The following is a 20,710-nucleotide window of genomic DNA, read 5'->3' as shown; positions in this document are numbered from 1 at the left end:
ATGAACGCGGAGTAGTCGGTCCTAAGTTTTGTAAGTAATCTCTCTGCAAAGTCTATCTTAGGCTGCGTTCCAATACCTCGCGGCCGCGAAGCCGCCTGACTAGGCAGCTGAGTAGACACCTTTGCTCGTCACTATTGGAACAGGCTAGCCTAGCAGAGGCGCCTGTGGCGACATCTCGTTGCTCACACAAGAAATGCGTACGGCGCAAGCGCAGCAGGACTCTAATGCGCTAAGTTTGTGGGACATCGTGCATAAACTGTCACCTTCACAACTAAACATGTGTTGCAACTCTCTACGCAGTTTTAAAAAACATACCACTATGTGCAACTTTACATTTAAAGCCAGCAGAAACAGCGGGCAAGCTAGTACCGTCAACGCGCGTCTCCATCCCGGCTGTCAGATGGTCAGGCGTACAACTAGACTGCATCGATGCGCACTAGGCGGTAGCCGTCTGAATAGCGGACTTGGCGAGATTTGGAACGAGACTTAACATGGCGGCACTTCCGGTTAGACCGCTAGGCAGTCGACTAACCGGGGTATTGGAACGCAGCCTTAGACACCGCGCGATAAAAAAACACGCGATATGAATCTCACCGGAACCTGCGACACCCCACTACCAGGCTGACTTTTACGTGTTGCCTTTTCGTTATCTGTAGTTCTTCAAACTCGGTTCACTCGAGCGTGGCTGGTTGTCGCCAACAGCTCTCCTTTCACTTCATTGCAGATTTAATTATGTCTACTTGCGCTCTCTCTGCACAGCATACATCGAAAGTGTATGTTAAAAAAAATGATACAGAAGATCCCTGCAGTGTCCCGTTTACAGACACTTAGGGCAACGAACTGCTGCCCAAGCACTGTTGCCAGGGGGTTTAGTAGTGCTAGCATCATTTTAGCGTCTTGCTTACCAGTAGTCAATGTCCTGCATCTCGAGTGCCGTGGTTGCAGATCGTCCGGTAACGGGAGGAACTAGAAAGAGAATTTCGAACAGTGATTTTGACGTGCATCGTTGACTTATAATTTATTGCATCGCAGAGAAAAAACAAGATGCCCGGAGCGGAATTAGGGGAGCACCAATAATTGTATTCCTGTAAAACCAGTTAGTAACGCACATTTAAGCGACAATATTTTGCACAGCCGTCTCTTGCCGACTGATAAATTCATTCGTTCATTCAGCGGGCTTTCAAGACTTAAAGCTGACAGCTGTCATATCCTTATTTTTCATGAAAGACCCAGGCACTCAGGAAGACGTCAGTCAAGAGTCGTCGCAGCCTAGCGACTCTTCGACGAAACACCCGTGTGTTTCGCCAAACCGGTCCAAATGGAGCTGGCATGCACAGCACACGTTCACAAAGGCAGACTCGGAGCTGTGTCAGCCAGGTTACCGAGGTGTCATGTGCCCCTGCGCAGCCGTCGTGCTTCAAGAGAGAGGTATTCCGCCTGAATCGAACGTAAAAAACGTCATCAGCCGAGTGCAGAGAGAATGTTCCGTGACGCATTCAAGATCGCAGGCACCACGCGCACGAGGGCACAGGCGACTATGAAAGATATCCATTAAAGGGAGACCCCGTACCAAAAAAACGTGTTGGAAGAATAGTGCGACATCAATCTATACCGTACGATGTTTCAGTGAACACAATTTTTCATCCTCAGGTGACACAGCTAATTAGAAAACGAATATTTTCCTTTGAGCGATTCGGCGCTCCTCCACAAAAAAGTGGTCCAGCAACACTGGGCTTCACTTCACCGGCATCCTTCACGTGCGCCTTTCTGAAGGTTCTGTTCTACCGTGGCGAGTACTTTACAACACAACCGAGGAATTAGAATACTCGTCATCCATGTCGCACCAACAGGTTACCAAGCGCATGCAGGAAACTAAGTAGGCGGCCAACAGCCCGCGCGAGACTATTCTTGTGACGTCACGCAGGGTACGGGAGAGGGAGCTTTAAGTAGTTTCGGTTTCGATATAAGCTTCACAGCAGTTTTGGCAACTAACGATTTTCCGAACGCCAAACAAACTTCGTTTCTCATTTTTGAGGAATCTGTCGATCTTCCATCTTTCTTCCATCTCTCATCTATCGATCTTATTTACACAGTCACTATTTATTTACAGTCACTATAAGAATCTAGAATGGTCCCTCAGCCTCCCTTGAGGTCACGCGCATGAGGTCCGTCATGAAGCGTCCTTCGCCCCCTTTCGCAATCCGCTATGTCGACCTCGAAACCATACGGTGCACACTACATACACATTTCAACACACGAGATATCGGTTGTAGCACAACACATCTCAAAAACGTGGCCAAAAAGGTACAAAGCTATCAGTTAGCGTGATAAGTGCACTCACACAAACATGTTTCGACGCCAGACAAAACGTGCCGAAGAGAACATGTAAAATCCCCACCACGCCTTACACGGAATACAGTGCAACGTTATCTGCGGATGTCGCAACATCCTTGACTGCGATATCATCTGGGAAGTTTCTACTGTGGTTTCCTAAGAAGAAAGTGAATTCAGTAGGTGCGTTCTTTTCGGCAAAAAAAGTGCTGCACCTAAATCCCCGATTTTCTGGGTTGGGAAGACCGCGAAAACCAGTTTAGTGAAAGGTGCAAAGGGACTAAACCCTTGAAAAGTATGAAATTGTGCGCAGGCGGCGGGGGGGGGGGGGGGGGGGGGGGGGCACTGTCGTCTGCTACGAAGCGGGGCTGTAGCTGCGTAGTTTTGAGTTTTCGTAGAGCGTGGAGTTTTGTTCGTACGCGCAGTCTCACATTCTTCTGGTTCTTGTGACGGTAATGGCGTGTAACGCGAGTCTGGCGGCCTTTATGGAGCTAGTTGATTCGGACTCAGAAGACGAGTGTTATGAATCGCGCTTGGTTTGTGCTACAATCGAAGTTCTCGAGAGGCATGAACGCTGTCGAATGCCTCTGTATTATGAAACTGTCGTGCCGAGGTACATGGAATTCGAGTACAAACGTTTGTTCCGACTGTCTTCACGCCGTGTCCAGCAACTTGCCGACATGTACGAGGCCTCCGAGTTCTACCCGTCGAGCAGGGGCCAGATTTCGAAGACCGACGTCGCAGCCATTTCACGATGTCATCTGCTTCCACACTTCTTCACCCACGTACAGGTTGGGACAAAAGTTTACGGAACACGCGAGCGACGTTCTTTTTCTTTGGTGCGACACCCTAGCGGCTGCCGGAAGCGAGTGAGTTCACTGTTGTGGAGGGGTGGAAGGGTGCGCTGTTAGCGACACACAACGGTAACTTGTACTTCCCAGGCACGCATAAGCGACACTGGAACCACCACTGTGTGTCGCTAACAGCGCATCGGTCCACCCCTTTGAAACAGTGAACTCACCCGCTTCCGGCAGCCGCTAGGGTGTCGCACCGAAAAAAAAGTACGTGGCTCGCGTGTTCCGGAAACTTTTGTCCCCAGCTGTACGGGAAGGTGCAGAGGTTTTTGAGTTCGACGTGAAGCTGGGGCAGAGGGAACTACGAAAATAACGCGGGTGGGGCAAGGGTGCGCCGAGGAGGGGACGAAAATAATGAAAAGGTGCTGCACCATCCGAACCGGTTTCTGGGTGCAAGGAGGTGCAAGCGAAAAGAACGCACCTACTGACGTTGAAGGCAGACAACTGGGCCAAACCATGAGACAAAACAAAAAGAAACAACATGCAAATAGACGAGGTGGACCCTCATTCTTAGATAAGGGACTCCAGCCACTGTCAGCTCAGAGTCAGGGACATTGCACGTCCCTAATCACGAAGTACCTGCTATACACCTTTGTACTAATAGCCAGATCTTGTGGTGAGTCTGCTGAAGTCAATCATGAAAGGGATCCAATCGAATCGAATCGAATATCAATCACTCGAGGTATTCGGTTCACGAATCGAATACCTCCTCCCGAAAGTGGGTTTTACCTGACGCTTCCCTGCATGATGTGAAGCCTGCTTTATAAACTTGCCAGTGCTGCAGGACCAACACACGGATTGTACAGTGCTGGGCAAAAGTTTACGGAACACGCTCCGGCGCATTCCTTCCTCTGAGTGGCACGCTAGCAACGAATGGCACCGTACGGACTTGCAAACAGGCGACTGGGTTACCTAGGAACATGCCTAAGTCCGTACGGTCCCATTCGCTGCTAGCGTGTCACTCCGTTTTTTTCGTCATTTGTCCGTCCGTCCGTCCGTCCGTCCTTCCTTCCTTTGTGTTTTGTGTTGCTTTACGTTCTTTTTCTTTCTTTTTTTTTTTGGCTATGGTCGTGACGACGCCCACTACTGTGTGGCCAACAACGGTAAACAAATTACACACATCGAAACCTTGCGCGCTATTCGGTAAAATGACACACACACCTTCATCAGACATCTTAATCTGATTTTTTTTCTTTTTTGATGGCCTTCTGTACTCCTTTAAGTCACGTAAACGTCAGTCATGAAAGTCATGAAACGTGCTTCGCCCCCTTTCACAATCCGCCTCGTTGGTCTCGCAACTATAACGTGCACCCAATATATAAACGCTTCAACACACGAGAAATCGGCTATTACACGACACATGTCAAAACGTGGCTAAAAAAAAGTACAAAGCTATCAGCTACAGCGATAAGTTGCAGTCACAGAAACAATGTTCTGCTCTTTTTCGACGCTCGGACAAAACGTGCCGAACAGAACAGGTAAAATCCCCACCACTCCTTACACGGATTTTCCAGTGCACCGTTATCTGCGGATGTCGCAACATCCTCGACTGCGGTATCGTGTGGGAAGTTTCTATTGTTCTTTCCTCAGAGCGAGTATGGGTTCAGTGACGTTGAAGGCAGACAACTGGGGGAAACCGTAACAAAAAGAAACAAAATGCAAATGTCGGCGAGGAGGATCCTCGTTCTTACATAAGGATCTAGAGTCGCTGTCAGACTGACAGTCAGGGACATTGCACATCCCTATAATCATGAAGTACCTGCTATGCGTCTTTGTACTAATAGCCGGATCTTGTGGTGAGTCTGACATTCCCTTGATTGCACATGTCGTATTTTGTGCTGAAGTCAATCATAAACAGAATAGAAAGAAAGAATAATGAAGGCTATGGCAGCTCCATACCTGAGCGTATTACGCAATCGTCAACGCGCAATGTGTGTTATCGTTCGTTTGAAACAGCGGCGGGCAGTGTTTTGTATTACGATACTAATACTTTGAATTAGACGTATTATAAATTGTGCTACATAATACTAATAGTAATACTAGTAATGCATTGGTACATAATTCGGCGGTTTTGAGGAGGAAGAAGCAGAAACATACACGGCTTGCGCAGTAGTTATTGAGACAGTCATTCTCCAATCACGTGTTATTTTATGATATTACATTTTAGCATGTTCCCAAAGTGACAGTCTTGTAGTGCGTGTCTATTCGGTCTTAGATGAAAGCAGGCAAATGAAAGTAGCCTCTCTAATCTGATGAGACACTGCTGACGAATTTCGAGCACAGTTGATTCCCCACCCTCACTGTGTCTCTCTCGATTCAGCGCAGTATATGGACAATAACAATGGGCTGTTCAAAACTGTATGACCGTCCGTAGTGCAACTGCCTACAAGAGTGCCTTTACTGGATGCTCCGTTTCAGAGGACAAAGACCTTGTAAATGTGATTACTCATCCTTAGGGACGATGAGATAGAAGGAATGCAGGACATGCAGCGTCCATTCATTTCAGATCCTGAGGTCACTGTCTTTTGAAGAATTTGTGGGAAGGGAATAATAGGGGGCCGTGTTTGTATCCAAAAACCTGAGGGACCCAGTATAGAATTACTGATAATGTGCACAGGTGCCGCTCTATACGTCGGATTCAGGACATCTCAAATGTATCAGAGTATTATGTTACATGTAATACTTAAATTGTTTGCATTATAATACACATACAACTGGTTTCGGAGCATGAGTACTACAATATATTAAAATACTCAAAAGCATTCCAGTAGTAGCATTACTATTACTGTCCACACCTGTTTCCACCAAGATGTTTCTTCATTGTTTACGATATATTCAATCCTATGAGTTCGTGTTGCGTGTCTCGAGAGAGGAGGCTCCTAAGATTAGCGAGTTTTAGTACAACCGAATAATCCTACGAAACCGATACCATAAACTAAGTTACCAAATCGAAGCTCCCCAAGCAGCACAATGTACTGAAAGTCGATTGCAATAGGGGTGGACGGGTAGGTGGAACACCTTGAACATACTCTTGAAACTAAGGAACATTGATAAGACGCATACTGTCCACCTTTATTGCACTCGACTTTCAGTACATTGTGCTGCTTGGGTCAGCTATGTGATGATACGTACCCGCTTGAAAGAAACAGGGTGATTGGCTTATTATATTTTCGGAACTGTTATCGCGAACACCTCCCGATGTACAACTTGTGACAGACTTTTCTAGAATCGACGGCTTGCGGTTTATTCTGTCTGAAATCTACACGTGTTGCAAGAATGTTTCTTCCGATCCCCATATCATCGTCATCATGTATTTCTCTCTCTCTCTCTTCTTCCGATGAATAGACAGGTGCGTGTTTATTATACACGAAACATACGATCTTGCAACGGCTGGATTCCAGGCCGGATAAGCCGCAAGCTGTCAATTCCAGACAAGCGCGTCGCAAGCTGTACTAAAACTCCCTATATTGTTGCTGTGTTTATCCTACATTGGCGCTTCAAATAAAAGATCGTCACGCTTGCAGATATTGCAACTGTGCCCCCCCCCCCCACCCCCCGTTAAAGAGTCCTTCTACCACCATTACGTCTTGCACATTATTTATTTTATCTCTTACTCTGTGACACGTAATGCAACTACCCCTTTCCATTTTTGCGAAACTAGCCTTTCCTCCATTTTCTTTCACCAACTGTAGACAAGCAACGTTAGCTCGCTTTCTGTCTCTCTATTCATCTTGCTTCTCCCAAAATAGCAATCTAGCGAAGTGTGATACAGGATTTTACAGGATGCGCGCGGCGCAAAGCAGCATGGGAACTTTGAGGGACATCACTGCTCTGTCGTCTGCTTCGGTTATGGTTTACTCTGGCTGACGCTCCTGCTGCGCACAACGGGAACGTTGTTGTTCTTCTTCTACCTCCGTTTCTGACTGTCTCGTAATGCTCTAAGCCCTTGCGTGCCACAAGTGGCGCTTGCTTTTATAAACAGGTCCACTTCTCCTCACTGCTTACTTTTCGCTCTCTTTTCCTCAGCCTTCGCCCAAGACGACAAAGGCCTTCTCAACCCCGACACCAATGATGCCCTACCATCATCACATCCAGTTCTGAATGCTGCCGCTGAAGATGTCCCGACCGAAACTCACTCCAGGCAACGAAGGTCCTTTTTCGTACCCCGGGTCGTACCCCGGGTCGTCCCCCTACCTCGTCCCATAACAAGACCCCAACTGGTTCCTCCCCCGATTCCACCAAAGAAAATCAACCCTAAGGACTACCTCGTGCGACGATCAGTTCCCGACGTCGAAAAAGTGCTGAACGCGGACATCGAGGGCCCCATATCGGACACGAACTCGGGACAAGGAGAAGCATTTGTACCACCCGTGGGGCCTCCAAAAAAGGAGAATTCTCCCAACCACGTGGTGCGTCGATCTCCCCTTTACATTCCAGAGCGTCACCCCTACCCCAGGCCTGGCTACCCCACCTTCCCGAGGAGACCTCCTCCCAGGCCTCTGCCTTGGAAGTACCTGAATATGACTGAGAGCGAAGCCTGGACGTGCGCGTTAGATTCTTTCTTCGGTTACGAACCAGAATCAGCGTTTCTGTAGATGGTTTTCTACACGACTGAATAAACTACCTATTTGACGCGCAGCAATTGTTGTGTGGTGTTAGTCACATCATCTCATGGTGTCCTTCGTCACATACAGCCGCCCGTAGACGTAGGCATGCAGTGAGTGCTGTCATGCACATGTTCCTCATTATCGTGATAAATCTGTGGCGCTGTTTTTTGAACATGTACGATATACAGGATTACGAAGAATAACTCCATGAATTGTCCAACCCGCGGCACGGAACACGTGGCTTGTGGACACAAGGTACTACGTCCACCTTCACTGTGCTGCCCGTCTGTTTGCGGTTGTCCATGTGCAAGGTTACAGCGTGTCCTTTGGGTTTGAGCGTGATGCTTGGTCGTTGAGCCAACAGACATTTACAGCATTTGACCATCAAAGCTCTTGGACATTTCCTCGCGGATGTACAGGACTGGTTTCTCGACTTTAACACTGTGATATCATACGTACTCAATGTGGAGGGGCAGACGGGGCGTAAGCCCCGCGGCACCTTCCACTGCATTTGTCACTGTTTCTTCTGTGAACGTTACGCCTTTAAGTTCACGCCAAAATCACATCTGCACCAAGAACTTGCACTTGGAAATTTCCTCGACGCAGATGGCATAAACAAAAGTTCTGTCGCGGGCAGTCTTACGGCAATACTGCATCCATCAGCTGAAAGCAAGAAGGTCTTCAAGCACTATTACGGCAGAAAGGTCCTCTGGAAACGTGGGTTCCTTGTTCAGCGCACACTTTGAATCTGGTGGCAAAATCGAAAAGGGTCACCGGCACACGATGGTCCTGGTGCTGTGGGAAAAGCAACAACGACAACAACAATACATGTGACGATGAGATGCGGTGTTTCCGATGCTGTGGGAGCCATAGTTAGGGGGCTACTGTTTTTCCTTAAAAGCACTGGAAGTCATTCTTAACGATCGAGATGAGATTGCTGCTCTTTTTCTTTTAACTTTGCATTAAACATATCCCACCCCCCCCCAGCGATAGCTTGATAGCTTTTTGGCAATAGCAAGCCTACACAGTGGCCTAACCTTTCCCTTCTCTCTTTTTTTTTCATTTACTTCGCATTAAACATATACCCCCCCCCCCCCCCAGCGGCCCTGTGCCTCAGCACCAGCAATGGGCCGTCACAAGAGCTTTAATGGAATTTCTCAAGAGCACTGGCCTGGCAACCAAGCTCTGAGATGCGTGCTCCAGGAGTCCCACCTTTTTTATTTTTCCTTTTTCTTTTTTTAATAACATGCCGACCTTGGTCTGGCAGAACTTTCCTTTCAATAAAAGTATATATCCCCCCCCTTCCCCAGCGGTCTCATTGACACAATGAAACTACTTGAAACGGGAATTTATGCCTCATTTCGGGACGGTACTTTAGACAGAATTGACAAGACCAGCAAAACGTTACAAAGTCCAAAGATAGACCTGCGCAGTTTCCTTATTGAGATCGTTCAATGGCTTTATTGCTGCAAAGCATGAAACATTAGGAAGATGTAACTGGAACGAGGGAATTTACTACAGTAAGAAAGCGCAATCCACAATCATGTGTATGGCTGACGCCACTAGTCCACGGAACTACCAGGGAAGTACGGCTTAGTCGACCTTCAGAGGAGTTCCGCATAAAAGAACTTCCTCCTGGCAGACGATCAGTTTCTAGCTTCCCTTGATCAACGGTTGGCCACGTACGCAGAACTGCCGTCCAGGTTTTGTAACTTCGGAAAAATCGGCATCCTCAGCTCTTGTTTTCTCACTATGACGGTTAGCAACAGTTCCTGTGAGCGCTTGTTTTCGAAACTGAAGCCAATGAAGAACAGTCATCGGGAAACCATGATTGACACTGTTATGCATAGAGAGGAACATTCTTAACCAGCTTGATTTTAGATAGATTATTACTGATTTTTCAGTAAGGGGTCCCATAAGGTTCCAATTTACGCTTGCAGCATAAGGTTGCCCTGAATGGCTTGCAAGATAGTTGATGCAGGATCTTAGAAGATGTAAACTGAAACAGCTAAGGTGAAGTACTCTTTCTGGAAACTGGGTGGTAATAAACGAACCAACTACTGTACATTGAACATTTTCATGTATATATCACACGCAACGGTCGCACCGAAGTCAGGCATCTCTATGGGCATGGTCATAATTTGTCCTAGAACCATGAAAATGACCAGGCAGAAGGGTCCCCGCCATGTACGCTGGCCATGGCCCCCACCACTGTAAAACCGACAGGTGTATCACGACAACTGGACACCCCTACTTCCATTTTGGTAGCACAACTCCCAGTAGGTCCTGGTAGCTCCCAGTTTGTTAACAGTTCACAACCCCTTTGCAAGACAACGAGAGAGATGTCGCTAGTCTATGCCACTGGTTCGTCTTTGAACAACTGACAGACGGATTTCGCTACGACGCCCAACTGACGTGATGGGCTCCAACTACCAACACCTTACCAACTTGCAGATGTACGTAACTTTCCCTTTCTCATAAAAGATTTGAGACATTTCCAAGACTTGCACCGCGAAGCTCTGGCGCCTCGAAATAATGGCTCTTCGTCCGAGACGATGCGCTGTTGTGCTTGGTATGGCTTTCGCAGGTAATGGGTCCAATATCGCGAACAGTACACTGAGACTACCTCTGGGGCGCGCATGCCGTGCGTCCTAGGGTTACACTCTGCGAGAAGCGACAAACAGGACAACCATGGGGACCTTTATAATGTGCTAGGTTTTTACGTATATAGCTTGGACTGACTTGGACTTGAAGAACCATTCATCGATTTCTCTCAATAGCTTCTGCCCTGATCATGGCTTATCATCTCTTCCAGCTACAGCCGTGACGCATCCCACTATGAAAACCCAACAACGGCAAGCTTCGTAGACGCACGAATTTGGAATGCCCGCCAAGTGCCTCCCTCGTCAAAAGCCAGACATACCTTTCTCCGAGCTTATCTAATCACCACTCTATTCTTGCATACTGCTATCGGCCTGCTATTGAAGAACACTTCATTGTGTAGCCGGAGAATGTCAATAGAACGAAGGGTATGAAATGTACAGAACTGCAATAAGCTCTTATGCAATAGACGGAGAAGAAGCCAACTTCGGTAATATCACGAACTCATAAAACACCGGTCGACTTGTTTAAAGGGCAATCCATCCAGACTGAGGTCTCACAGCACAGGAGGAGGTGTTACAAGCACTCCAAACATGAAGATCCTGGTGTTTCTGCTCGTGGTCATCACTGCAGCTTACGGTAAGCACCCCTGCCATAACGTTTATGCGCCTCTGCTATTTTTCTACATGCATAGATTCCTTTCGATGCAAAGCCCTCAATGTGTCTCTTATCTCTCCTTGTTCAGTCGTGAATGCAGCTCCTGATGAGTACCACCCACACATAGACAGAAATCAACCGATACCGACCGTCTCCCCTGGCGCACGAGCCCCACAGCCTTCCGGATCCCATGACGGCGACGACTATCATCCAAACATACCCAGAGACAAGTAAAACCTTGAGAACCGATCCTGCCTGTGCGCTGGGACTCAACCACAGAACAGGATGGCGCCGCCTAGAGCATGTCGCAACTGCACGACACAAACCGCCGCGACCGGAATTTGTGTACTGTATACCTGCACGTGACATATTAAATGTTATACTAGTCTAGTAATTGTATGTCTCCTTTCACACCATCCTTTGAACGCCATCTTCCTTTGACTCGAAACAAAAGCGGTAGAACTCCAAGCAGTGCAGCACGCGGTAGACAACGCCTTACGTCGTTACCCTTCAAGACCCGTAATGCACCGTGGAAAAAAATACATGAGTGCCAGTGCTAATCCTGATGGAGGGCTCAAATCTGGGTATGCCGAAGACATTAAATGACCAGTGACGAAGACATATGGAAAGAGCCACCGGATACGTATGGACATTTCATTCTTTGTGTGCGTCCGGCTTGTCTCCTGTTGCTTCCATGCTGGCGTGACTGTTTCATCGTTTTGAACTGGATAATTCCACTTCATATGAATAGGAGTGAAAGCAGAAGAATGGAAGCAGATAGCACGTCTGACCGAATGGAATATTACCAGGCACGTGTCAATACGACGTCGGATGGATGACCTCGAGGCATGCCAAAACATCACGGATGGCAGCAAGTATTTTCGGCTCGGAAATCAGGAGATCACACACGTATAATAGGGCAAACAGTAATAAGAGGGTGTCTACCAAATTGTAGTCTTCAAATTCCCTGACTTTTCCAGGTTTTCACTGCAAATTTCGGGCGAATTCCCTGACAAAAACAAAAGGAAACTTGGTGCCTGCTCCTCCATTTTGATACAGATCCCCCATAAAACCGACCATTTATTAAGCATACTAGTAAGGTTACCCTACTTTTCTACCTCAGAGCTTGTCGTATTGGCGAACTGCTACTCGCGGCAACGTTGCTGCGGCATCGCCGCTCAACCACAGGGCGGCATTCGCGATTCGCCGCGCATCGTCAGGGCACTTCTCTGCGATTTTCCCTGACTTCAGCTGCTTTTTGGCCAAATTCCCTGACAATCCCCTGACTATTCCAGTCACGTCAAAATTCCCTGACAATTCCCTGTTTTCCAGGTTGGTAGACAAACCTGAATAACGGAGTCGGAAACAGGCTGGAACTGGTTTGGTGTAAGCCGCTTGACTAGAGTTGTGCCCTAGTCAAGCGGCATTCCGCTGCTTTTTGGCCGCACGACTCCATGTAATCTTGTGTATAATGATGGAATAAACATGAACATAAACATAACTGGTTTCGTGTAAGGAAAAATAAAAATGGAATCCGAGGCGCTGATGAAGGGAGCCGGTTACTCCGGTTCAATTAAATATGCAGTAAAGTAAATAAAATGACAGTTAAGGAATAAATATTGAAATAAAATAGTAGTCGCGTGTCACATACGTCACGTAACTATGCGTGTGCGTTGCAGAGTTTATTGCGTCAAATAAATCTTCCCTTTACAACTATAACAGTGATTGTCAGTATTGCTGGAACTATGCATAAAATAGGCATCGTTTAGCGGCAGAGCACATAGGTGCATTGCGGAGGTTGTAACAGCACAGTAATTGGGGAAGACCTGTCAGTCAAGTAGTCAACGTGTGATTGTTACGCATATGACAAAGAAGATATTTCAAACTTTCTTTTTTTTTTCTATTACACAAGTAAGAAAAGAGCATTTTTGGGCCTTTCGAAGAGTGAATATAATGTTGTACAATAAAGCTGTTCTCGGTGTAGTTCAATGAGGTGCCGCAATCAAAAATCGGAGGTTATATGCTTTTATACGAACCACCCAGGCAAGAAACTCTTACTAGAGGGAGCCAAGCGAAGGTCTATACCGAGTGTTAGTAAACCCTACCCATAAACGTACCGCATGCAGGGTAAAAGACCTGCTTACCACTTTACGTCTCCGAGTAAGCAGCCTAACTGTTTAGGACATCTGCCGACCACTCCGCGAAGCAGCGTCACCTGCAAGCATTATTTTGCTTCTCAATCACAGCACATGGAGCTATGGGTGATGCAGCGTGGTCGTCATCAATCATGCCGTGGTGCGGCAGCGTCCATCTCTGCCAAGCTTGTTTCTCCTTTCGGGAGTATGACACAGTGGTACACAGGCATGCTTCCAAGAGTGGAACAGAGAAGGCATGCTCAAAAGCCCTGTCCTCACAGAGTCATTGGCGTCGTATTACATTATAAGAGGCATCTTTTACCGGACTATTAATCCCTCGAAAAGGCGTAGCGCGTGCAGGACAAAGACAAGAGAGATGGCAAGAGGATGAGCGCTACTTACAACTCGCCTCACTGCAGAAACAACAGCGAACAAGTGTGCATTCGGGGTACGATAACCTCACTTGACATGCGCGAAAAAGCAAGTTGTGCAAGGCAAAGGAACTTGCTGTCACATCGCTGAAGATAACAAAGGGAAAACAGAAGGAAATTCGCAGACCTGGAAAAACCGCTTGCATCAGCGTTCCCAAGCAGCACAATGGACAGCACTGAAAGACGAGTGCAATAGGGGTGAACGGGTACGTGGAAGGCCTTGAACAGACTCCCGAAACTAAAGAACATTGATAAGGCACATACCGGCCACCCCTACCGCACTCGACCTTCAGTACGTTGTGCTGCTTGGGTTTCCTCCGTTCACCTGGCAGATAAAGAAATTAGGTTTCTGAAAGACGCCTAACGGTATTTTATCAATCTATATAATAGGCATATACTCTATTATCTTCAGCGATGTGGCAGCAAGTTCCTTTGCCTTGCACAACTATAGTTTTTTCGCGCATGTGAAGTAGGTTGTTGTACCCGGTATATTGCGCAGATGCACACTTGTTTGTTGTGTTCTTTTTTTTTTTTTTTCATAAAGCCAGTTGTAAGTAGCACACGTCCATTCGCACACGTCCATTCGGGGTAACTTCGCCAATAATCCTGGCCGTTATCGTGGTACAGGGAGTATCCCAATGAAGACTACTGAGGGATGCTGGCAGGTTTTCTGGGGTTTTGGGTAGTCCAAGAGGACTACCCAAATCCCAGGGCACGAGGGTTAGCACGCCCCTCCCTCTCCTATGCCACCATCATCTCTCCCCTTCCTCTTTCATCCTCCCCTGGGTGCACCGAGGCGCCACTTCAGAGAAGGCTGACCGCACCTTTCCCCTTCGTCACCCCCCCCTCCACACACACACACACACACTCGCACACACACACACACACACAGTCTCTTGACTGTATGTCACGCGCCACGCCTTTTCGAAGTCCTGTCCCAAATAACCCAACAGTCAACACTCGTAAGCTATTAATCCTTGTTTCTGACTCCATAGCTTATCATGGCCTCGCGTAAACTTGTATCGCTAAGCGCTGACGACAAAAGAATTCGGTGCACAAAGCATGTGTGAAATGGCCAAGAGAGAGAGAGAAATACATGATGACGGCCAAATGGCCAAAGCAGATCTTGTAATCATTTACAAACGATACACTTGTATTGCATGAAATATAACATATGGACAGTTAAAAACTTATGCCTATACACAAGGACTTCACTCGGTTACGGGCTTATCCCACGGCGGAGCCTGGGGCCCGAACGATATCTTGTGGTAAACGGGAAAGTCAGGCCTTAGGGGTCCTTCTGGCGCTGGATTCCAGGGATGGTACAAAGGAATATACGGAAGCTGTCGCTGAACACGGACATAGGACCTTCCTTCCTCGTTAGGACTCGTATGAAGTCTGGAAGTGGGACGTTCAGTGGGGAAGAAGCGGGGATTGAATATGGACCTTGGTATCCTTGCGCCCTTTTCGTCACGGCCATTGGTCAAGGCTAGACACAGGGGTGGATAGGATGGATATAGTGAACGATTCAGAAGGATGTGTTGAAAACAGAAAACTGAGAAACGCGTCTCGTCTAGTGAAAACGGAGCAGCGTGCGAAGACCTGCCCATAAGAACTCACCATGAGCGCAGGCAATGACTACGAATAAACACAGCTGGACCTTCATGATTGAAGACTTCAGAATGCCTCTTCGTGCACTGTGGTTTACGCCTTTATTGTTATTGTGGGACGCAGGTGTATTTATACGTCTCCCGACCCCGTTAGACAACACCGGTGTTTGTTTGTGATGTTGCACTTGCAGGGTGTTTATCCAGACGGACACAGGACGCGCTTGCTAGAAAACAAGGAATCGTGTCATTCTAGTGTGCTATTATCGGACTGCCATTGTTTCATACTTGACACCATTGAAAGGGAAGATATAAATGTAGTTCGTGACCGAAATTCTAGAATGAAACATTGACACCTCAACGAATGGGGTCACTTTTCTTTGTTCTGTTTTGTCTCCGGTGTCAGGCACAACAGGGGAAGTTGATGTTGTTATCTGGGAGGTCTACATGGGATTGCATTTCTAGGTGTTCAATATTGTTACAGATACGTAGGCGGCCTATTTTCGATGGAACAAAGGATGATTCATTTGTGTCCCGATTGATTGTCCCAAAGTTCGACTGTCTTGCTGAGTAGCTCATGCCCGCTTACATACTGGCATCGGCCGACATGCAATGCCCGACATTCCCAGGCAGCACAGCGTACTGAAAGTGCGATGGCGTACTGGCGAACGAGTCAGTCAAGGTTGCTTTCTCCGTGGGCAGCCCCGCGAAACGAAGCACCCCACTCATTGATAATAAGGCTACAAGGCAAACCCATTCACCTGCTGCATTCCGTTTTTATTGCTGAACTTGCTAGCGACCCCAATTAGAGCCATTTCGTGTCAGATGCGGCGGAAAGACACTTTGCGTTTGCCGCCGTCCGCTGACACAAAACGCGCCTTAAAGTAGCATGGAAGTGACCCCAAAGTATTTTGTATGGTCACCGTCCATTGCCATTTCATAAGTGATATTCTTAGTACGACCTATGCAGGTCTGAGGGCGCCTACAGCAAGGGAATGAGGTACACATACGACACAACTACAGCGACTAGTACATGAATGACGATGAGATGAGGTGTTTCACCGCAACAATAGACTTCTACCCGAGAAACGTCATCATGACGTTGGTAGACAGACTGAAACCGAAACAAATTGGAAGGAAAGTGCTGGGTTCCGCGAATGGGCACTTGTTCGCCGCCTCCTACTGAAAGAAAAGTAGGACCGAAGGTCGCGTCCCTTTCAGGTACAATCGTAATCCCTTCAAGACCGTGGCTTCCGGAAGCGACCTTGTTCGCCTCATAGCTTCGAGCGTAGTTCAACTCTACCAAATTGGTGGCGCTGTCGAACACGATGACATCACCTGTTTACAAGCAGGGAGATGTCCATCCAATGAAACGCTTCACCATACCCCGCGCGAGATGTTTTCTGAGCCTGTCACCTTTAGGGCTCCCTTGTTCGTCAAAACTTTCATTGACTCGTGTCTGTCTGTCTGTCTGTCTGTCTGTCCATGTCTAACAGTCCCTCGGCTGTCTCAAATGTCCATTAATAAATAGAGTCATCGATGTCCATGTGCGACGTTTTCTCACCCTGCCACCCCTTGTGTTCCCTATTCGACCCCCCCCCCCCCCCGAGTGTACTTTCATTGTCCCATCTCTTACAGACGCCAAGTGCCGAACAATGCCAACAAGATAACTGTCCCTAAGAGCAACGTTTGCGACTCAATGTGTGCGGAAGCGACCACTCGAAGTGGAGTGACGCACGCTCTCACGTGCGGATGGTCTAGACACATTATTGCAGGAAGAGCACAAAAAAAAAAACAAAGAAAAACAAAAAAACAGGAAACAAAGGCCAACGGATGTTAAGATGCGAAGTGCGTAAAAGATACCTGTACTCTCACTACAGCCACAGCACAGGAAGTACCCGTTCGAGCACCCCAAGCATGAAGTATTTGTTGTGCCTGTGCGTTCTCGTCGCCGGCGCCTGCGGTAAGTGAGAGAATGTCGTGTCAGCATCTGAATTTTTTTTTTCATAGTGTGATTTTTCCCGAATAATGCCACGCAAAAAAAAAGAAGAAGAAAAGGGGGAAGGACTGCCCTAAGGGCGCCTGCCCTCCTGGCTGAAGAAGAAGAAGAAGCTCCAACTCATTTAGGTGGTTTCAGGTTTATGATATGTGGCTGCTAGTAGCGGCTGTATATAGCACCTTCTTTCAGGTAGACACACTGCGCCTTGAGTGCCTTTATGTCTTGTTCCTTTGTGGGCCATCTTCCCATTATTTGCAGTAAGAGAGTGGTCTTTTTGGCCAGTGCTTGAAGTGCCTGGGACAGTCCTTCCCTTGCGTCTTCTTGTTCTGGGCACTGTATAAGTACGTGTGACGTGTCCTGGGGAACTTTGCAGATGTCGCACAGTCTTGACGTCACGATACCGAGCTGGAATTGGGTGGGGGCAGTACATAGCGCGCCGAGTCGAATCCGGTGAATAGCCGTGTGGAGGCTTATCGGACCGATGTCATGTGGAATGATTGCCGTGAGATCGTAGTCTATGTGACACAGAAAATATGTGTGCCGGATACGGCTTGTTTCCAGCTTTTTTTTTTTTTTTTGACCGTCTTATTGTCGACAAACGGCTAATCTTGTTACCGGCAGTCACATTTTGTACTGCTTCTCGTGAAGATCTTTAAACAAACTTTAGAACCTCTGACGTGTCTTTCTAATGAACATCCCGTCACATCACGTCAGTTGAGTAGGAAAAGTTTTCCTTAAACTTGTGTTGATGCTAGTGCCGTGAAGAGATTAACGCTTCCGCATCGCGGAATTATCATAGCGCGGAGCAGGTCAGGGGGCTTAAAGTGCAGCTCCGCTGCTGTTCCGAAAGTATGAAGACGTTGTGATATTCAGAACCGTGGTCCCAGCTTCATTCATAAACGCACATTGCTTTCCAAATTTTCATACTCCTTCGTGAGAAATTTGAGAAAAACTACCGGGCGGCGGTTCCACTTGTGACGTCATACTTGGAACTGCGCGGATTGGATAGCCACACCTAGCCAGCTCTGCCTGGCAACCAGTTTGTGTTTACACTCCGTCATGGCCGCTGTATCGTGCTGAAACAGCTGTCACGAGCTATCGGGGACCACCGCACCGTTTTATCATGTTTCTTATAAGGAATACTTCGTCTTCGAGCACGTTCTCGTTCTCAATAGCTTTGGTGGTGCTTTCTGCACGCGCAGCAAGTCCGCGCATAGTGCACTGCCAAAGCTATTGAGAATGCGTAAGTGTACGTCACACGTTAGGTGTTAGGTCTTGTTGGTAGCATGAAGTAGAGTGCGGGCACAGAATGTCCGCTCACGACGGCCGTCGTTGCACGACGAGGCCATCCTGTAAGGCTTGTTAAAAAGACCGGCAAAACTATCTTTGAGGCTATTAACGACAGCAATTATCACGGAACACACCCAAAACATTCACCTTCGCTCATAGATCTCCGCCATCGCATCGACGATTTGGCGTTAGCCAAGCCACGAGCGCGGCTAAGCCAGGACGAAGCCGGGATTGGTCAGGGTTTGCCGACCACAGGACCGCCGTGCCAGGAAAATTTAAAAAATTGTTTTCTTAAAAACTACAAACAAATGGGTGAAAATTTTTCACATGTATGCTCCCTGTGCGGAAACGAACGCACAGCCCAAGCATGGCTCCATTCTGTCGCAGTCGAAAATCGGCGGAGCTGAGCTTTAATCGCTTCATCGTCGTTACGGTCGTTCGCTACAAGCTAACGAGTGGCGGAAAATTCAAAAAGGTTGGCACATGATAAAACACGTGCCGATACCTGAAGGCCGTGGTACACGTCACGCGCAATGTGTCACGTGCCCACCTTTTTAAATTTTCCGCCCGCCTTTTTGAATTTCCCGCCACTCGTTAGCTTGTAACGACCGTAACGACGATGAAGCGATTAAGCCCCCTGGAGTCGTTAGCGTTGAACTTCAATCCTCTCGTGATGATGTTGGTGATGATGTTGATGATGATGACGATGATGCAGAGGAGAGAAAAATGGGCTCGAAAATCGTATTACCCAGTAACTCATACTTTCTTTTTTCCCGCCCCTCAAAGCAGCCCTGATTGAAGACCCCGAAGACATCTTCGGCACCGACGCCGAAGGCTTTTTCTCGAGACGACATCCAAGGCTGTTCAGGGCACTTTTGGTACCACGAGTCGGGCGACCCGTCGTCAAGCCACAGCTCGTTTCTTCTCCTGGCTCATTCTCCTGGGACATTCCGACGAGGGGATCTAACGTCGTTCGTCGCTCACTTTTGTGGATTCCCCCACCTGAGGACACACAGCCAGCCAAGCCGAGCAGGCCATCAGAGCCCTTTGAGAAAAGACCATTCAGGCCGAAGCCCATGCCCTCGGACTATGATTGAACTGTCATTGCACAGACACTCTGAGACACTCTGTACATTTTGCGTTGTTTACAACCGGTTTGTAGTACCATTGAGCCAAAAGTCATTGCTCTTCTGATCAAAAATACAAAGTGATATTTGTTAGCACGTCTGATTTGTCGTTGTATATACCATCAGATCAATACAATATTTTTTTTTAATATATCTGACGGAGAGCTACCAAAGTTCAGGATAAGGCTGACGTGCTCGATAACCTATGTTGTTTTCCAAGACTGCATTTCTTGGTCTCGTAAGGAGGGGCAAAATTTGATTCAATTCGCGGTAGCCCGTGTTTTATATAACTTTTCTTTTGTCAGCCCTCGCAAATGTACAACACAGCAACAGCCCGCAGGCTAGCTGGTGTAATTGCGACTACGACAGCACCTCCTTGAGTTTGGCGAGTTCGGAAATCAAGGACACAAGAAAGAAGAAAACAAAATCACCATAATTAAAACAACCCTTTTGGGCTTGTTGATGACAGTCTTTTGTGGCATGTGAGTAAAGTTGTTGAAATTGAGCGCTAGCTGTTGTGTGTGTCTTGTGTTTGTCCTGTTTTTAGCGCTTTTACGTTATGAAAGAATCACCATCACCGACAGTGCGCCTTCTACACTCTAAACAAAGGATCAATTTTCGTCCTCTTCTGGACTGAATGCGTGCCAGTTTGCCAGCTTATGCGGTGATTAGAGACCATTTGCACTGCTGGGGACTGAATTTCAGGGTTAGGGAAGTAAACCGGGGAATAAATGCAATCTAAAGGACTGTAGATGCTGGGTTTTCTTTAAATATTATTTGATGTGATACGTCGGAAATGAAAGGAATTTGAAATTATTATAAGTGGTATACCAATTGTACATCTTGCCATGCTGTCTGCATGGCCCAGCCCGCTAGCCTGGCCTAGACGGGTCGATATGCTTGTTTTGTGTCGTGTAAACCTGAATAAAGATTTATTATTATTATTTCTACTACTATTATTATTCGTTTATTACAATTCACAGAAACAAGTGTCACAGTGTGCAAGTCGAATGCGAATAAGGATAACAACATCTGCCTGTGCAGAGCTGTCATCGCGGGTACTGGAGTTTA

The 20,710-nt window shown here is 47.4% G+C and overlaps 1 protein-coding gene and 4 long non-coding RNA genes across 5 annotated transcripts in view; 3 read left to right on the top strand and 2 right to left on the bottom strand.

Annotated features, from left to right (window-relative positions):
• LOC135397058 (uncharacterized) overlaps positions 1-20,710 on the bottom strand; it is a 113,329-nt gene that overhangs the window by 90,490 nt on the left and 2,129 nt on the right. Inside the window, exon 2 of the long non-coding RNA XR_010423576.1 lies at positions 906-966. This is a non-coding gene — a long non-coding RNA (uncharacterized LOC135397058). The remainder of the gene's footprint in view (positions 1-905; positions 967-20,710) is intronic.
• On the top strand, positions 4,872-7,821 carry LOC135398166 (uncharacterized). The gene is made up of 2 exons (XM_064629594.1): positions 4,872-4,981; positions 7,212-7,821. The coding sequence occupies exons 1-2, from the start codon at positions 4,936-4,938 to the stop codon at positions 7,778-7,780; spliced, it is 615 nt and encodes a 204-aa protein (XP_064485664.1). The 5' UTR covers positions 4,872-4,935; the 3' UTR covers positions 7,781-7,821.
• On the top strand, positions 10,340-11,440 carry LOC135398165 (uncharacterized). The gene is made up of 2 exons (XR_010424016.1): positions 10,340-11,032; positions 11,139-11,440. It is a non-coding gene; the product is annotated as an uncharacterized LOC135398165 (long non-coding RNA).
• LOC135398164 (uncharacterized) lies at positions 14,728-15,501 on the bottom strand. Its single transcript, XR_010424015.1, has 2 exons — positions 15,237-15,501; positions 14,728-15,105 (listed from the first exon to the last, which is right to left on the bottom strand). It is a non-coding gene; the product is annotated as an uncharacterized LOC135398164 (long non-coding RNA).
• Positions 16,872-20,589, top strand: LOC135397046 (uncharacterized). The gene is made up of 2 exons (XR_010423574.1): positions 16,872-17,186; positions 19,302-20,589. It is a non-coding gene; the product is annotated as an uncharacterized LOC135397046 (long non-coding RNA).

This window comes from Ornithodoros turicata, chromosome 6 (genome assembly GCF_037126465.1).
Source record: "Ornithodoros turicata isolate Travis chromosome 6, ASM3712646v1, whole genome shotgun sequence".
NCBI classification, from domain to species: Eukaryota; Metazoa; Arthropoda; class Arachnida; order Ixodida; family Argasidae; genus Ornithodoros; species Ornithodoros turicata.
This window is presented reverse-complemented; position numbering and strand designations above follow the sequence as displayed.